At 44.5% G+C, this 16,778-nt stretch overlaps 1 protein-coding gene across 1 annotated transcript in view; it reads right to left on the bottom strand.

Annotated features, from left to right (window-relative positions):
• The window catches only part of LOC117872811 (cytoskeleton-associated protein 2-like), a 31,732-nt gene that overhangs the window by 12,259 nt on the left and 2,695 nt on the right, over positions 1-16,778 (bottom strand). The window contains exons 2-4 of the mRNA XM_034761597.1: positions 9,998-10,064; positions 4,432-4,498; positions 213-1,516 (exon numbers count right to left, since the gene is read on the bottom strand). Coding sequence (XP_034617488.1) covers positions 213-1,516; positions 4,432-4,498; positions 9,998-10,064 — 1,438 coding nt within the window. The remainder of the gene's footprint in view (positions 1-212; positions 1,517-4,431; positions 4,499-9,997; positions 10,065-16,778) is intronic.

The raw sequence follows: 16,778 nt of genomic DNA, 5'->3' as shown, positions 1-16,778 counted from the left end.
GGAGAGGAAGGCAGCAGAAAGGTAAAGAAGAGCCCTTGCCACCATGAGGCAGGAGCTCATCTCCTGTGTGTTGACTCTGAAGAGGCATTACCTCCTGTCTCTCCATGAAGACAACTTGTCTTGGTGAAGGGGTGAGGAAACAGGTTAGCTGCCATGTTCAGGGTTACAGGCAGGAGGGAAAAGAGGAGAGAACCAGAAAGGAAGTTACTTACTTGCGATTCTCAGCAGCTGGAGTCTTGGGATCCTGATTACCCAGAACCTCTTTTTCTCTTAACAGCTCTCGCTTGGATGTTTCTCTCATATTCCTAAGCATGCCAACACTGGCTTGGTCTCTGGACATGCATGTGCTTGCAGTACAGTTTCTGGGGAGAGTGCTTTTGGATTTTGTATCACAAGTCTGAGAAGCTTTCTTCAAGTCTTTAATGCACTGCTTCCCTTTTGTTGCATTCATTTGCCAGTTGGCTGTGCCACTTGTTTTTGAATTGGGTCTCTCTGACATGGGTTTTGATTTTGCTTTCAGGTCCATCACAGAGGGCCTCTTGGAGACATGAGAATTTATGGGAGACCTTGTCAGTTTCAGATCTTGTCCAGCTCTAACCTGTTTGGACCTTCCAACTTCCAGAGCGCCAGGAGTTTTACATGTTATTGAGGGCTTCACATATTGCTTTCGTGTGGGCTGTCTTGCAAGACCAAGCATTCCAACTGCCCGTAATTTCACTGTGTTTTGCCTCATAACACTGGGATGTAGACACTGTTTTTCTGTACCCAATTTCTTGGATAGCCGAGTACTAGAGACAGTAAATATCTGGGAAGGAGGCACTGACCCCCGGGCTTTGCTGCTGGGTTTTTGAGGACACATGACTTTACAGCCAGGTGGAGATTTTGCTAGTTTATTCCAAAGTAGTTCCTTACTGGTCTGACAGGCAGTAACTCTGTCTTTCAGACAGACATTGTTCCTTGGAGCTGTGCCCAAGGAAGGCCTGTGAACCAAACCTCTTTTGCTCTCTGGCTTGTTTAAACCAGTCCTAGATTGTACTTTGATGTCCAGTCCAGACTCTGTCCTGTTCTCAGAAGATTCTAGAATGGTTTTACTAGGAAGAGTTACTTTATCACAGTCTACCATTTCTTGCAAATTCTCTGTTACTGAGTGGTTCTCCCCACAGTGGGGATCATTTCCAGTCTGGGTCAACATTACAGCCTGTTGATCTGTGACTAACCCTGGATTTTCAGATTTCACAGTCTCTTGTATTTGATTTAACTGATGACAGGTAGATGATGATGCTATTCTGTTCAGTTGCACACAATGGCTTTTGTTTGGTATAAGGTTGGCAGGTGGCCCTGTCCTCTTTCCCAGAAGGTTGGGGGGTATACTCTTTGGCCTCTGGGACCCAGGGGCATTTGAAGATCTGTGCTGAAAAGCACGACATGTACTTCTTGTGTTTTTGACAGCAGGTGCATGATCCTTCGGTATGCATTTGGACACTTTTGAGAGAACATCCTTCTGGGGCTGGACAACCTGAGGAGAGAGAAGATAACCATCAGTCTTAAAAATAAGAGAAATGAACAGAATCCAACAACAGATTCTAAATTAGACCAGGAGTTCATACTTCATATACATTTGAGAGATAGAATAAAAAAAAAAAAAAAAACAAAGAAAAGAAAACTAGGACTGGAAGGGACCTCGAGAGGTCATCGAGTCCAGTCCCCTGCCCTCATGGCAGGACCAAATACGGTCTAGACCATCCCTGATAGACATTTATCTAACCTACTCTTAAATATCTCCAGAGATGAGATTCCACAACCTCCCTAGGCAATTTATTCCAGTGTTTAACCACCCTGACAGTTAGGAACTTTTTCCTAATGTCCAACCTAGACCTCCTTGCTGCAGTTTAAGCCCATTGCTTCTTGTTCTATCCTTAGAGACTAAGGTGAACAAGTTTTCTCCCTCCTCCTCATGACACCCTTTTAGATACCCAAAAACTGCTACCATGTCCCCTCTCAGTATTCTCTTTTCCAAACTAAACAAACCCAATTATTTCAGCCTTCCTTCATAGGTCATGTTCTCAAGACCTTTAATCATTCTTGTTGCTCTTCTCTGGACCCTCTCCAATTTCTCCACATCTTTCTTGAAATGCAGTGCCCAGTACTGGACACAATACTCCAGTTGAGGCCTAACCAGCGCAGAGTAGAGCGGAAGAATGACTTCTCGTGTCTTGCTCACAACACACCTGTTAATACATCCCAGAATCATGTTTGCTTTTTTTGCAACAGCATCACACTGTTGACTCATATTTAGCTTGTGATCTATTATAACCCCTAGATCCCTTTCTGCCGTACTCCTTCCTAGACAGTCTCTTCCCATTCTGTATGTGTGAAACTGATTTTTCCTTCCTAAGTGGAGCACTTTGCATTTGTCTTTGTTAAACTTCATCCTGTTTACCTCAGACCATTTCTCCAATTTGTCCAGATCATTTTGAATTATGACCCTGTCCTCCAAAGCAGTTGCAATCCCTCCCAGTTTGGTATCATCTGTAAACTTAATAAGCGTACTTTCTATGCCAATATCTAAGTCGTTAATGAAGATATTGAACAGAGCCGGTCCCAAAACAGACCCCTGCGGAACCCCACTTGTTATGCCTTTCCAGCAGGATTGGGAACCATTAATAACTCTCTGAGTACGGTTATCCACCCAGTTATGTACCCACCTTATAGTAGCCCCATCTAAATTGTATTTACCTAGTTTATCGATAAGAATATCATGCGAGACCGTATCAAATGCCTTACTAAAGTCTAGGTATACCACATCCACAGCTTCTCCCTTATCCACAAGACTCATTATCCTATCAAAGAAAGTTAGCAGATTGGTTTGATACGATTTGTTCTTTACAAATCCATGCTGGCTATTCCGCATCACCTTACCACCTTCTTGTTTGCAATCACTTGGGCCCTCTTTCCACACACATTCTCAATCGCAGAGGCCCTGTGGTAGTTGTCTACATGAAAAAATAACTGACACAGCTGTCCTGAAGTTTTCAATATCAGAGGCCACATGCATGGACCTCTCCATAAGGTGCATCCTGAGATGAGACTCAACTTTTGAGTGCACTTAGAGAAGTCTGTGATGTGCCCATCTTCTAAGCAAATGAGGCACTGAGTGTGGCAACATCATTAAGAGGCACAAGAGCCTTGCAAACAGGGTAGTTCTTAAAGCTTGGAGATTTATGCATTGTACGAGTATTATCCCAATACATACATGCGCCATTCCAATGGGTACTGCTGACCAAAAATCTCCATCTCAAGTGCACTAGGCATGCACATACCAACAGTGGAATATATATGTTGACAATCACTCAAAGGAGAACAAAAAACATTTAAAAATAGTAACTGAAGGTGGTTGAGTTTTGTTTGGATGTAGTACACACTTTCAGTTCTGAACTTCTGTGCAGTATTGCTGCCCTGGTAGACAGCTGATGTTTCACCCCAGAGATAACTCTATTTTAGTAGTGGCTGAAACACCAAGCATATTGGTATGTTTCAAAGTCTGCATTTAATGCTTAGTGACTAGAGGTCTTCAGCATTTTTAATATATTTAGTAAGAAAGGATTCGTATTTAATTGCCTCCTATGCCAAGCTAGCTAGCACTCCATTGACACCAATCTCTTTAGGGCAAGGAACCCATTTTATTCTGTCAGGTTTCAGAGTGGTAGCCGTGTTAGTCTGTATCAGCAAAGACAACCGGGAGTCCTTATGGCACCTTAGAGACTAAACATTTATTTGGGCATAAGCTTTCATGGGCTAAAACCCACTTCATCAGATGCATGGAGTGAAAAAATGCAGTAAGTACAGCACATGAAAAGATGAGAGTTGCCTTACCAAGTGTGTGTGTGTGGGGGAGAGTATCAGTGCTAATGAGGCCAATTCAATCAAGATGGACATCGTCCCTTCCCAACAGTTGACAAGAAGGTGTGAATAACAACAGAGGGAAAATTACTTTTTGTAGTGACCCAGCCACTCCCAGTCTTTATTCAGGCCTAATTTGATGGTGTCCAGTTTGCAAATTAATTCCAGTTCTGCAGTTTCTCATTGAAATCTGTTTTTGAAGTTTTTTTGTTGAAGAATTGCCACTTTTAAGTCTGTTATTGAGTGTCCAGGGAGACTGAAGTGCTCTCCTACTGGTTTTTGAATGTTACAATTCTTGATGTCTGATTTGTGTCCATTTATTCTTTTGCATAGAGACTGTCCAGTTTGACCATTGTACATGGCAGAGGGGTATTGCTGGCATATATCATATTGGTAGATGTGCAGGTGAATGAGCCCCTGGTGGTGTGGCTCTTATTACGTGTTTCTACAGAGCCCGTAACCACGCGTGGGCTGATTCCAGCATAGAGTACAAAACTAGATCATCATAAGAGAAAGGTCTTTTCTACTTACAGGCCCTGATTTAGAAAGTCGTGGTAACTGTGGATTTGGCTGATTGGTCCGGTCCTTTAAATAGGGTCTATAGAAATCAAACAAAATATCAATGTACCAAACAGGATGTTGAATGAAGGATTAAACATTAGGCAACAATTCAAAAGCAGTTTTAGTGTTGATAGTTTTTTGAGCAGCTTTTTAATAGCAGAAACCAGTTAGTTAACTGTGTGACACTGGCAGACCAGGTGCCAGCTTATGCCAGAGCCCTAGGTCAATTCACTTGTGTATTAGTATAGATCGAAGTGATTGTTAAATGTATGTGTGACACTCTGTACCCTAAAGCAACACCCTGACACCTCCATATTTACCATGGTGATATGATTAGGATACGTTTTGTACAAAGCATTCCTTGTAAGGTATCATTTTAAAAGTCTTAATCTGTTGAACATTAATATCCTGTGGAACTGTATGTGCTATCATTGTACGTGGAGTTATGCTATGTGTGTGTTACTGAAAACTGTTGTGAAGTTGGAAACACCCACATTCAGCCTTTCAAGTACAACAATGGAGGGGCGAAGTGTGCTAATGGCCCATTAAAGGGAATACATACTCTCAAGGCCTGTCCCAGGAACCATATACAATGGAGACTTCTCAGAGATAGCACCTATGGAGACTGCCTGCCTCACATCATAGCAAAGGATCTTTCCAGCAAGCTGGAAGAAGCTATAAAAGGGGGAAGTGACATCATCGCTTGTCCTCACTCCCCTCACAACTCAACACCTGGAAACACATCTGTAGAACAAATACTGATCTGGGGAGGCGGTCCGAGGCTGAAAAGAGGAATCCCACCCCCTGTGTATGAAGGAACTATACCATCAGGGTGAGACAATGCTTGATTTAAATATTTCTGTAGTTAATAAATCTGTTTTATATTTTACTTAAAACAGTGTGTTTTGGCATGAAGTACTTGGGAAATCAGTTCAGGAACAAGAGCTGGTGCATGTCCTCTCCACACTGAGGGAATGGGTGGACTGGGTTATAAACGTACACTGGCCAGGCTTCTGACCAAGGCAAGACGGGACAGTTCTGGGGTCCTAGACTAGGGAGCTGTGGGGAATTGGCTGGAGCCTCTTTATTGTGAGTGGTTAGCAAAAGCATTCATGTATCACAGCTAGGTGTGTCCCTGCCTATGATTTTTTTTTTTTTTTAAATTGAAGAGAAGATATATTTACCATTGAAATAAACTGGCATTGGAAGCCAGGGCATAGGCAGTTGTGAGCCAAATCTAATGCTGCAGCAGCCAGCGTGAATGCTGGACACAAACCCCAGGAAAGGCGCAGCACTAACAAGTCCAGGGCAGTTTTCCCTATTTCTCACGAGGCTTGGAACAGCCAAGCACCAATGTGGGGTGCAGGAGGTGCGAACCAAGCAGCTATGCTAAGCCTGGAGGGTTATTCCATCTCCACTCCTGCACGGGGAACTGCTGTTCGTTTCTCACCCACGGTACCGGCTCTGGCACATGCGGGTCATAAGTCCATTTAGGGAAGACGCGCTTGTACAGATTCAGCATCACCATGTCCTGGGATTTCAGCTGCCCATCAAAACAACACTTCATGTGATCATGACTCCCTAGCAGCTCTGTGATGTGTCCTTTGCGGCCCCACTTGGTCCTCAGCTCCACCGGCTTAAACCACAGCACATTCTCTGTTAAAGAACAGCTGTCTTGCTGAAGATTTTGAAAGGGTGACCACTGAGCACCAGCCGCTTGATGCCAGTTCCAGGTTGCACCCCAGGGAACTCATCACAGTATGAGAGTGTGTTTGGTGTCTAAACTTCATGAGAACTAATGGGACATTACTTGCATTGTTTTCACTTATCTGTATCCTGTTCTAACATAGTAGCAAACATTTACATTGTGTATATCCCTGTAACAAAATAACCCATCAAAGGACAAGGACACCTTGTAAAATGCAAAAGAAGAACATTAACAAAAAAGTACTAATTTCAAAGCAAGTGGTCATTGTGTGAGATGACTGAGGTCAAAGACCTAAAATACATTCCTCGCTCTCTGTCAAAGGAAAAGCCCATGTGGGTACTGACACTGTCAGCTTGTTTTCTGTGAGAAGAAGCAATACGTATGGATTCAAGGAAAGATCCTTCATCTCTGGATTGTTTGGATTCTTACAGGGAAGAGTATCAGATGCAAAGCAGAAATCCCCAGAAACAATCTGATTATCCTGAAAAGACTTTTGGGAAACTGGCAGTTTATTACATCACTGCCACCATTTGGAATTACAAACTGTGATTTATCTGTCCATACATTTTACCTGCTTTAACTTATCTATAACTCTTATTTCCTTTTCTTAGCTAATAAAACTTAGTTTACTATAGAAATGACTACCAGCGTTGTCTTGGGTGTATGATAGAGTACCAGTTTATTTAGGATAACTGACTAGTCTCTTGGGACTGGAAGCAACCTAAATGTGATAAAATGGTTATCTACACCAAAAATTACATCACAAAGTCCAATATTGTCTAGGTGGCAAGATACACTGGAGAATCTAAGGCCTGGTCTACACTTGCAAGTTTTTGCGCTAAAGTCAGCTTTTTGTGCTGAAACAACAGTGGCATCCACACTGACAAGTCACTTTTTGCGCCAAAACTCCTTAGTTGCAGCTCTGTAATAAAATCACCCTGACAATAGTCATAAGACTTTTTGCGCTGAGGCTTTAATGCTGTAGTGACAGTATGAACACCTCGATTGCTGTTATCACTGCAATTGGCCTCCGGAAGTGTCCCACAATGCCTGCAGTGACCACTCTACTCATTGTTTTGAACTCAGCAGCCCTGCAGGCATGCGTCCCTCCCCTTTCAAAGCTCCTTTCTGATGTTCTGACAGCCTTGGCTGCTGTGCTGCTCTGAGACAAAGTAAATCATTAATGAGGAATGCTCCTGCTATCTCCCAGAATAGGAACAGAGGCAGGCAGGCAGGCGTGTGTGTGTGTGTGTGTGTGTGTGTGTGTGTGACAGTGAGAGAGACTGTGCTGTGCAGAGCCATGGAGGGAGGTGGGAGCCGAGGTTGGGGTCTCCCCCTCCCGGTATCTCAGGACTGGTTACTTCCGATGGCTGTTTGAATTTATGAAACAGCATGCCGACACTCTCCCCCAACACATGGTATCTTCGCCGCCCCCCCCCCCCACTCGCTGTCACACAGTCTCCCCACCACATTTCAGTTGAAAAGCAGCTGCCAATGGGATTGAGAAACCTACATCATGTGAGGCTGTACCTGCCCCATGAGGCATTGCAAACCCTTCCCAAAGCACCCTACGGCCAGTTGCATAGTGGAATAGCTACCACAGCTGCTCCAGCGACACAAGAAGCTAGTGTGGACACGTAACAGTACTTTTAATTAAAGCACTTTTATTAAAGTGGTATAACTTTTGGCGCAAAAACTTGCCAATGTAGACATACTGTAAGGCTGGGGTGGGGAACCTCCAGCCCATGGGGCAAATCCAGCCCCCTACTTAATTTCATCAGGCCCACAGCAAGTCTCCGCACTGCTGGCTGGAAGCCCTGAGCCTTGGTGCCCCCCCACAGGGCTGGCCCCACTGCGGGGGGAAGCTAGGGTGCCAGGCCAGTTGGGCAACTGTCCCTGTGGTCCCTTCTAGGCACAGGGATGACCAGGGAAGCTCCGAGTCCATGTGCACCTATCCCCGCCCGCACCATACAGAGCCACCTGGCCACATCATGACCGCCTCCAGGAGTGGCACGGGGCTAGGGCAGGGAGGGGAGCCCACTGTGATGCCACCTGAGGTAAGCGGCACCCAGCTGGAGCCCACACCCCTCACCGCCTCCTGCACCTCAAGCCACTCCCAGAGAATGCACCCCCACCCTGAACCCCGTGCCCCAGCCCTGAGCCCCCTCCCAGACCCCAATCCCCTCCCAGAGCCTGCACCCCAATCCTCTACCCCAGCCCGCTCCCTGAACCCCTAATTTCTGGCCCCACCCTGGAGCCTAGGGGGAAGCCCTGAGGCCCCGCCCCCCCAACAGGTCTGTGTGGGGCCCACGACTGATTTTTCTGTGGGTCACTGGCTCCCAATAGAAAAAAAGGTTCCCCACTTCTGCTCTAAGGGGACTGTTTGTGACTCCATAATAAGACTCGTATAGTGATCCAGGAGTTCACAGTTGTTATTGGCTTGGTGAAATCTAATTATAAAACACACCACCAGTCGGGAGCCACTCCAGACAGCATGACAAACTGCAGTGTGATATTAATAAAGATTAGCAGCTCAACAGGAATTTCTATAGAGATTAAGTTTTGCTTAGTAAGGTGCTCAGATACTACTTGGATGGTGAGATACAAGGACCTAGATAGAGAATATGTATCTGATCATAACTGTGCGCTAAGTGACTGAAAGATTATGGATTTTCTCCCCTCCCTACTAAGCTGTATTTCTGATCTTTAGAAACCGTCAAGCCACATAGCCCTCTTGAGGCCCTGCACTACCACAGGCAACATATGGATTCAATTTGGCCAATATTTGAAGGGCAGGGAGCCAGTTTTCCAACCCTGGCTCCCAGCCCTTATTCCTCATCACCCCACAAACATATATGATTTAAAAAAAAAAAAAAAAATTTTTTAAAAGAGGGCTCGCCTTTGCCATAGTATTAGTACTTGTCAACTGAACATTAGGTCAGAATTAAAGAGTCAAGATCAGAAAGTCTCTAATGCCTCTCCTCTATCACCTCACACTATCTGAGCTATTTGCTTCCTCTCCTTGAGAGCAGGACTTCAAATTTATTAGCACCAAATCTCCCCAGATCACCTGCAAATTCCCCTGCTCCCCTATATTTTTACTACCTCTCTAATGTTGGCATCAGCCACAAAATGCAATCATTATGCAATTTACAAACTTCAATTAAAGACAGACAAAGCACTTACACAGAATATAGTTCAAAGTCAGCTAGAAATCTAGTCAATTAAAAAAAAAAGGTGAATTAAGAACAATTTCAGGTTCCACATCTGCTCCTACCCACACGAATCCATCTGCCAATTTGTGGCTTTACAACCTCATTTTTAAAAAATGAAATGTTTTTCTGTGAGAGACCCCCACAGAAACAAGGGAAATTGACCAAGGCCTCTGTCCTCCAATAGGATTTCCTTGAGCATAAGAGTGTCCTCATAAATCCTGCTTCAAGACTGGGGCCTAACTGACAACACAAGATTTTTTTTGTCAAATACACAGGGTGATTAATTTTTCAGTTACAGTAATCTTAGGTCTAACTTTAGTCAACATATTCTGACCAGTGTAATTTGAATCAACTATATCCCTTTAATTGGACAAAAAGGCACAAAAAAATACCTGAAGAGGCTATAACTAAGAAGAGATGATTCTGTTTTGTGACAGCAACTCTGTGGGGACCACAACTTGAGAACCAGGGTACTAAAATATGTTCCTCTTGTCATTATAGGGGCAGCTAAGCACAGAGAAACAGAAATTCTCAGCTAATCATTAACTGAGAATTCTGAAGTTAAGTATTAACAAGCAAGACAGGATTCAATTAGAAATTTGTTCAAACTCACTTTGTATTTGGACATTTCAGCTTTCCTTTACTTGCTAAATACTCCTGAAGCTTCTTCTGCCGCTCTTCTGCAACGAGATCACAGTAAAGTACAATATACATTTTTTAAAAAATCATAGGACTTAATATTTATAACATATTAATGAGAGTGGCTGATTTGTTTTAATTCACATTTAAATTATTTTACCCTAAAACAAATCTCTTGGGCTCCCTTCTCTGCTGACTGCACTAGGTGACACTATTCCTAGAAATATGTCACTGAAATCGATGCACCATAAAACTAGTTCATGTTTGTTGTGTTAATATTAAAGCTAACATCTGAAAGTAAGACCGAGTTCTAGAAGACATAACAAAGCAAGGTCTCATCTTTCATATGAAGGTTTGTTTTGTTTGAGGTGATTTTGGGAGTACAGGGCAGGATGGTGCTGTGCTGAATCTTTCAAAGGTTGAACTAAAAAGGAGAACTGAGGCTATGGCTACACTACGGACCTTAGAGAGGCAAAGGTCTGCGGTGTAGCAGCTCTAATTAAACCATCCCCAATGAGCGACAGTAGCTATGTCGGCAGGAGACACTCTCCCTCCAACATAGCACTGTCCATCCCAACGCTTTTGTCGATTAAACTTATGTGAGCCAGCGGGGTGGTTTTTTTCATACCCCTGACCAACAAAATTTTGCCAACAAAATTGCTAGTGTAGGCAAAGCCTAACATGACGTTTGCTGCCATCACATAGTTCACTCTGCTTGTGTTATACCCCTTGCCGCATCTTGTGTCTGTCCTATCTATTTAGATTGTAAGATTTTGGGGGCAGAAACTATCCATGACTGTTTGTACAGTGCCTAGCACAATGAGGCTGGCCGCAAGGCACTAGCATAATAAACATGTTAAATAAAATGAGTTAATAAAGATGCTTCTCTCCCCCCCCCCCCCCCAAGTGAGTGACGTTTCCCTCTGGTGTTATCCAGACAGGTGATCTGCTAGGTCACTCCAATCCTTGACTTGGGGAGCCAGTCTTACCCTGCTCTGCTGTGAGAACCCCTACGCCTAGGCTGTTCACACCCAGCCTCTGGCATGTAAGCTGCTGTCTTAATTGTGCAACTAAATGACACTAGCCAATATCCCTGGTCCCAGACACAACCCTAGGAACTTCCGTCTTGCAGTGTCCAGTTATGCCCCATGGACGCTGCAAACTTATATGAGTTTGTTAATTTAACAAAGAAATTGATATGTACCAGGCTTGTTATCCCAAAGGGAGTCTCTAACACACTTCAAACCAAATGTACTGCTTCAGGTAGAATAAACAAACAAATTTATTAACTATGAAAGACTGACTTATAATCATTTAAAATCTAAGCATAAGTCAGATTTGGTCAAATGAAATAAAAGCAAAATAAAAGCATTCTAAGCTGATCTTAACAATTCTAGTACCCTTACAAACTTAGATGCTTCTCACGACAGCCTGGCTAGTCACCCTTCAGCCAGGCTCTCCTCTTTGATCAGCACTTCAGTTGTTTTGTGTGGTGTCTGTACATGTAGGTGGGAGAGAGAGAAGGCATGGCAAATGTCTCTCCCTTTTATCATGTCCTTTCTTCCCTCTTGGCTTTGCCCCCATCCCTTCAGAGTCAGGTGAGCACAACCGCATCACAGTCCCAAACTGACCAAAGGAAGGGGGGGGGGAGGGGGACGACGACTCACTCAAGAGTCCAACAGATCCTTTTGTTGCTGCCTAGACCAGCGTCCTTTGTTCCTGTGTGGCTGGGCTGGGTTTGTCCCATACATGCCCTGATGAGGTGTGAACTGTCTCTCTGCTCTTGGAGAGTTTTTGCCCGGGCTTATTTTAAGCCATGAAGACACATTTTCATCCTCATAACTATATACATGAGATTATAACCTATTATTATCACAACAATTACTGTTACATCACTATAACAATGCTCAGTGCATCATGAGCCTTCCGAAGACACCCGACATGGCAAACTTTGCATTAGATAAAAACAACAAGGAGTCTGATGGCACCTTAAAGACTAACAGATTTATTTGGGCATAAGCTTTCGTGAGTAAAAACCTCACTTCTTCGGATGCATAGAGTGAAAGTTACAGATGCAGGCATTATATACTGACACATGGAGAGCAGGGAGTTACTTCACAAGTGGAGAACCAGTGTTGACAGGGCCAATTCAATCAGGGTGGATGTAGTCCACACCCAATAATAGATGAGGAGGTGTCAGTTCCAGGAGAGGAAAAGCTGCTTCTGTAATGAGCCAGCCACTCCCAGTCCCTATTCAAAGCCCAGATTAATGGTGTTAAATTTGCAAATGAATTGTAGTTCTGCTGTTTCTCTTTGAAGTCTGTTTCTGAAGTTTTTTTGTTCAATGATAGTGACTTTTAAATCCGTAATAGAATGACCAGGGAGACTGAAGTGTTCACTTACTGGCTTATGTATGTTACCATTCCTGATGTCCGATTTGTGTCCATTTATTCTTTTGCGGAGGGACAGTCTGGTCTGGCCAATGTACATGGCAGAGGGGCATTGCTGGCACATGATGGCATATATGACATTAGTGGATGTGCAGGTGAATGAGCCCCTGATGGTGTGGCTGATGTGGTTGGGTCCTCTGATGCTGTTGCCAGAGTAGATATGGGGACAGAGTAGGCAACGAGGTTTGCTACAGGGATAGGTTCCTGGGTTGGTGTTTCTGTGGTGTGGTGTGTAGTTGCTGGTGAGTATTTGCTTCAGGTTGGGGGGTTGTCTGTAAGCGAGGACTGGCCTGCCTCCCAAGGTCTGTGAGAGTGAGGGATCATTTTCCAGGATAGGTTGTAGATCGTGGATAATGCGCTGGAGTGGTTTTAGCTGGGGGCTGTATGTGATGGCCAGTGGTGTTCTGTTATTGTCCTTGTTGGGCCTGTCCTGTAGTAGGTGATTTCTGGGTACCCGTCTTGCTCTGTCAATCTGTTTCCTCACTTCCCCAGGTGGGTATTGTAGTTTTACGAATGCTTGATAAAGATCTTGTAGGTGTTTGTCTCTGTCTGAGGGGTTGGAGCAAATTCGGTGTATCTTAGGGCTTGGCTGTAGACAACGGATCGTGTGATGTGTCTTGGATGGAAGCTGTAGGCATGTAGGTACGTACAGCGGTCAGTAGGTTTCCGGTACAGGGTGGTGTTTATGTGACCATCATTTATTTGTACTGTAGTGTCCAGGAAGTGGATCTCTTGTGTGGACTGGCCCAGGCTGAGGTTGATAGTGGGGTGGAAATTGTTGAAGTCCAGGTGGAATTCTTCAAGGGCCTCCTTTCCGAGGGTCCCTATGATGAAGATGTCATCAATGTAGCACAAGTAGAGGAGGGGCACTAGGGGACGAGAGCTGAGGAAGCATTGTTCTAAGTCAGCCATAAAAATGTTGGCATACTGTGGGGCCCTGCGGGTACCCATAGCAGTGCCACTGACTTGAAGGTATAAATTGTCCCCAAATCTGAAGTGGTTGTGTGTGAGGACAAAGTCACAAAGCTCAGCCACCAGGCTTGCTGTGGCCTCATCAGGGATACTGTTCCTGACAGCTTGTAGTCCATCCTCATGTGGATTATTGGTATAAAGTGCTTCTACATCCATGGTGGCCAGGATGGTGTTTTCAGGACGAACATCAATGCATTGTAGTTTCCTCAGGAAGTCGGTGGTGTCTCGAAGATAGCTGGGAGTGCTGGTAGCATAGGGTCTGAGGAGAGAGTCCAAATAGCCAGATAATCCTGCTGTCAGAGTGCCAATGCCTGAGATGATGGGGCGTCCAGGGTTTCCAGGTTTATGGATCTTGGGTAGCAGACAGAATACCCCTGGTCGGGGTTCTGGGGGTGTGTCCATGTAGATTTGTTCCCGTACTGTAGCTGGGAATTTCTTGAGCAGATGGTGTAGTTTCTTTTGATATTCCTCAGTGGGATCAGAGGATAGTGGCCTGTAGAATGTGGTCTTGGAGAGTTGCCTGGCAGCCTCCTGTTCATAATCCGACCTGTTCATTATGACTACAGCACCTCCTTTGTCAGCCCCTTTGATAATGTCAGAGTTGTTTCTGAGGCTGTGGATGGCATTGCGTTCTGTACGGCTGAGGTTATGGGACAAGTGATGTTGTTTGTCCACAATTTCAGCCTGTGCACGTCTGCGGAAACACTCCATGTAGAGGTCCAGTCTGTCATTTCGACCGTCAGGAGGAGTCCACGCAGAGTTCTTCTTCTTGTAGTGTTGGTAGGAGGGTTCCTGTGGGTCAGTGCACTGTTCAGTGGTGCGTTGAAAATATTCCTTGAGTCGGAGACGACGACAGTAGGCTCACTCTCACAGACCTTGGGAGGCAGGCCAGTCCTCGCTTACAGACNTGTTGGTAGGAGGGTTCCTGTGGGTCAGTGCACTGTTCAGTGGTGCGTTGGAAATATTCCTTGAGTCAGAGACGACGAAAGTAGGCTCACTCTCACAGACCTTGGGAGGCAGGCCAGTCCTCGCTTACAGACAACCCCCCAACCTGAAGCAAATACTCACCAGCAACTACACACCACACCACAGAAACACCAACCCAGAAACCTACCCCTGTAGCAAACCTCGTTGCCTACTCTGTCCCCACATCTACTCTGGCAACAGCATCAAGGGATCCAACCACATCAGCCACACCATCAGGGGCTCATCCACCTGCACATCCACTAATGTCATATATGCCATCATGTGCCAGCAATGCCCCTCTGCCATGTACATTGGCCAAACCGGATAGTCCCTCCGCAAAAGAATAAATGGACACAAATCGGACATCAGGAATGGTAACATACATAAGCCAGTAAGTGAACACTTCAGTCTCCCTGGTCATTCTATTACAGATTTAAAAGTCACTATCGTTGAACAAAAAAACTTCAGAAACAGACTTCAAAGAGAAACAGCAGAACCAAAATTCATTTGCAAATTCAACACCATTAATCTGGGCTTGAATAGGGACTGGGAGTGGCTGGCTCATTACAGAAGCAGCTTTTCCTCTCCTGGAACTGACACTTCCTCATCTATTATTGGGAGTGGACTACATCCACCCTGATTAAATTGGCCCTGTCAACACTGGTTCTCCACTTGTGAAGTAACTCCCTGCTCTCCATGTATCAGTATATAATGCCTGCATCTGTAACTTTCACTCTATGCATCTGAAGATGTGAGGCTTTTACTCACGAAAGCTTATGCCCAAATAAATCTGTTAGTCTTTAAGGTGCCACCAGACTCCTTGTTGTTTTTGTAGATACAGACTAACACGGCTACCCCCTGATACTTTGCATTAGATACCGCACAATCATTTTACAAGGATTAATGTGGGGATGCTTGGTGTTACCCCGAGGTACAAAGCGTCACAGTGAGTCTTGCCTAAAATTTCTTCTCCCTCAGTTATTTAATTTTCATCTTCTTAAGTCACTAGCTCTCTAGTCACCCAGAGTCCTCTACTAAAAATAGGCTAGATAAGACCTGATATGTCTAACATTAAAAAGACAACCAGAAAAAATATACAACTCCTAATCTTTATTTATACAAACCAACCAAAAAGAGCACAATTTTCTCTTCTTTGTAGGCTAACGCTTAATTTCAAACTCTTTAGACAAACCTCAGTGAGGACTATTGAACTACAAAGAATACTTCACTAGCCCTGATATAATTTCAACCTTTTCCCTAGTACTTACACAGATTAACACCTTGATCTCAATGTAGCTCACCCCAAGGTTTCAACTTGACCATCTAGCACATTAAAAGAATACACTGCCTTGTACGCACTGGATTTTTAGAACTGTTTAAATCCTAGTCAAGACAAACTCTACGGTTTGGTCTAGATTAGGATTTGGAAGATGTTAGCTCCCATGTTATATGCTAGCCTCAACCACTGACACACTGGTCCCCAAACAGCCCCACACTTCTCATCACCCACACAGATCTCCTTGGTTTTCCTGACACCTTGCACCAAATGAAGAGAGATGGTCAGAAACTTGCGCATTGATGGAGGAAAACAAAGGCTGAGAAAGTTTGGAACAAAGACTTTCTTCCAGCCTATACAAGCGATATTTCAGGCAAAGAGAACCTTCCTATCAGCCTCCACTCAAGCTGCCAAATCTCACTTCAAGGAGCTATCCAGGGTGGCAACCACTTCATAACAGAACCCAGCACCAAGCTCTGCAAAGAATTACCATTGTACCTCACTGAAAAGATCAAACATATTTGGGAAGGCTTCTCTGGATCCACCCTGCCTATACTTGCTAATAAACAGCTCACCTGTATTCCCGAGTTCAGTACATTCCAAGATCCAAGACCTGTGAATTTGCCCCACACCCTTCCTGGCTAGCAAAAAGGAGCTATGAGCAACTGGTGTCATTCATGACCAAAATAGCCAATGCTTTAGTTAGCAAAAGAAGTTCTCTTCCTCCTCCTCTCACTCACACTTATTAACCTGACCAACGGAAGCAACCCAGATAACCCCTTCAAAATCCTAGGCCTAGTCTATACCTAAAACTAAGTTGACCTAGCTAAATTGTTCAGGGTTGTGAAAAATTTCACACCCGGTGCAACCTTGTTAGGTCAACTTAACCTACTATTGCCTCTCAAGTGCGTGGATTTACAGTGACAGAAAACCCCCTTCCGTCACTCTAGTAAGCGTCTATGCTACAGCTGTGCTGCTGTAGTGTAGACATACCCCTACTCTAGATCAGGCCTATGAAATTCTAGAACAAAGGCTTGCAGCCTGGGAGCTATGAACACGTGTCACGGAGTCATAACCACCTTGCTCTTCCC

Source organism: Trachemys scripta, chromosome 2 (assembly GCF_013100865.1).
Source record: "Trachemys scripta elegans isolate TJP31775 chromosome 2, CAS_Tse_1.0, whole genome shotgun sequence".
NCBI lineage: Eukaryota > Metazoa > Chordata > Testudines > Emydidae > Trachemys > Trachemys scripta.
Note: the sequence above shows the minus strand (reverse complement) of the source record. Positions and strands in the feature narration are given on the sequence as shown.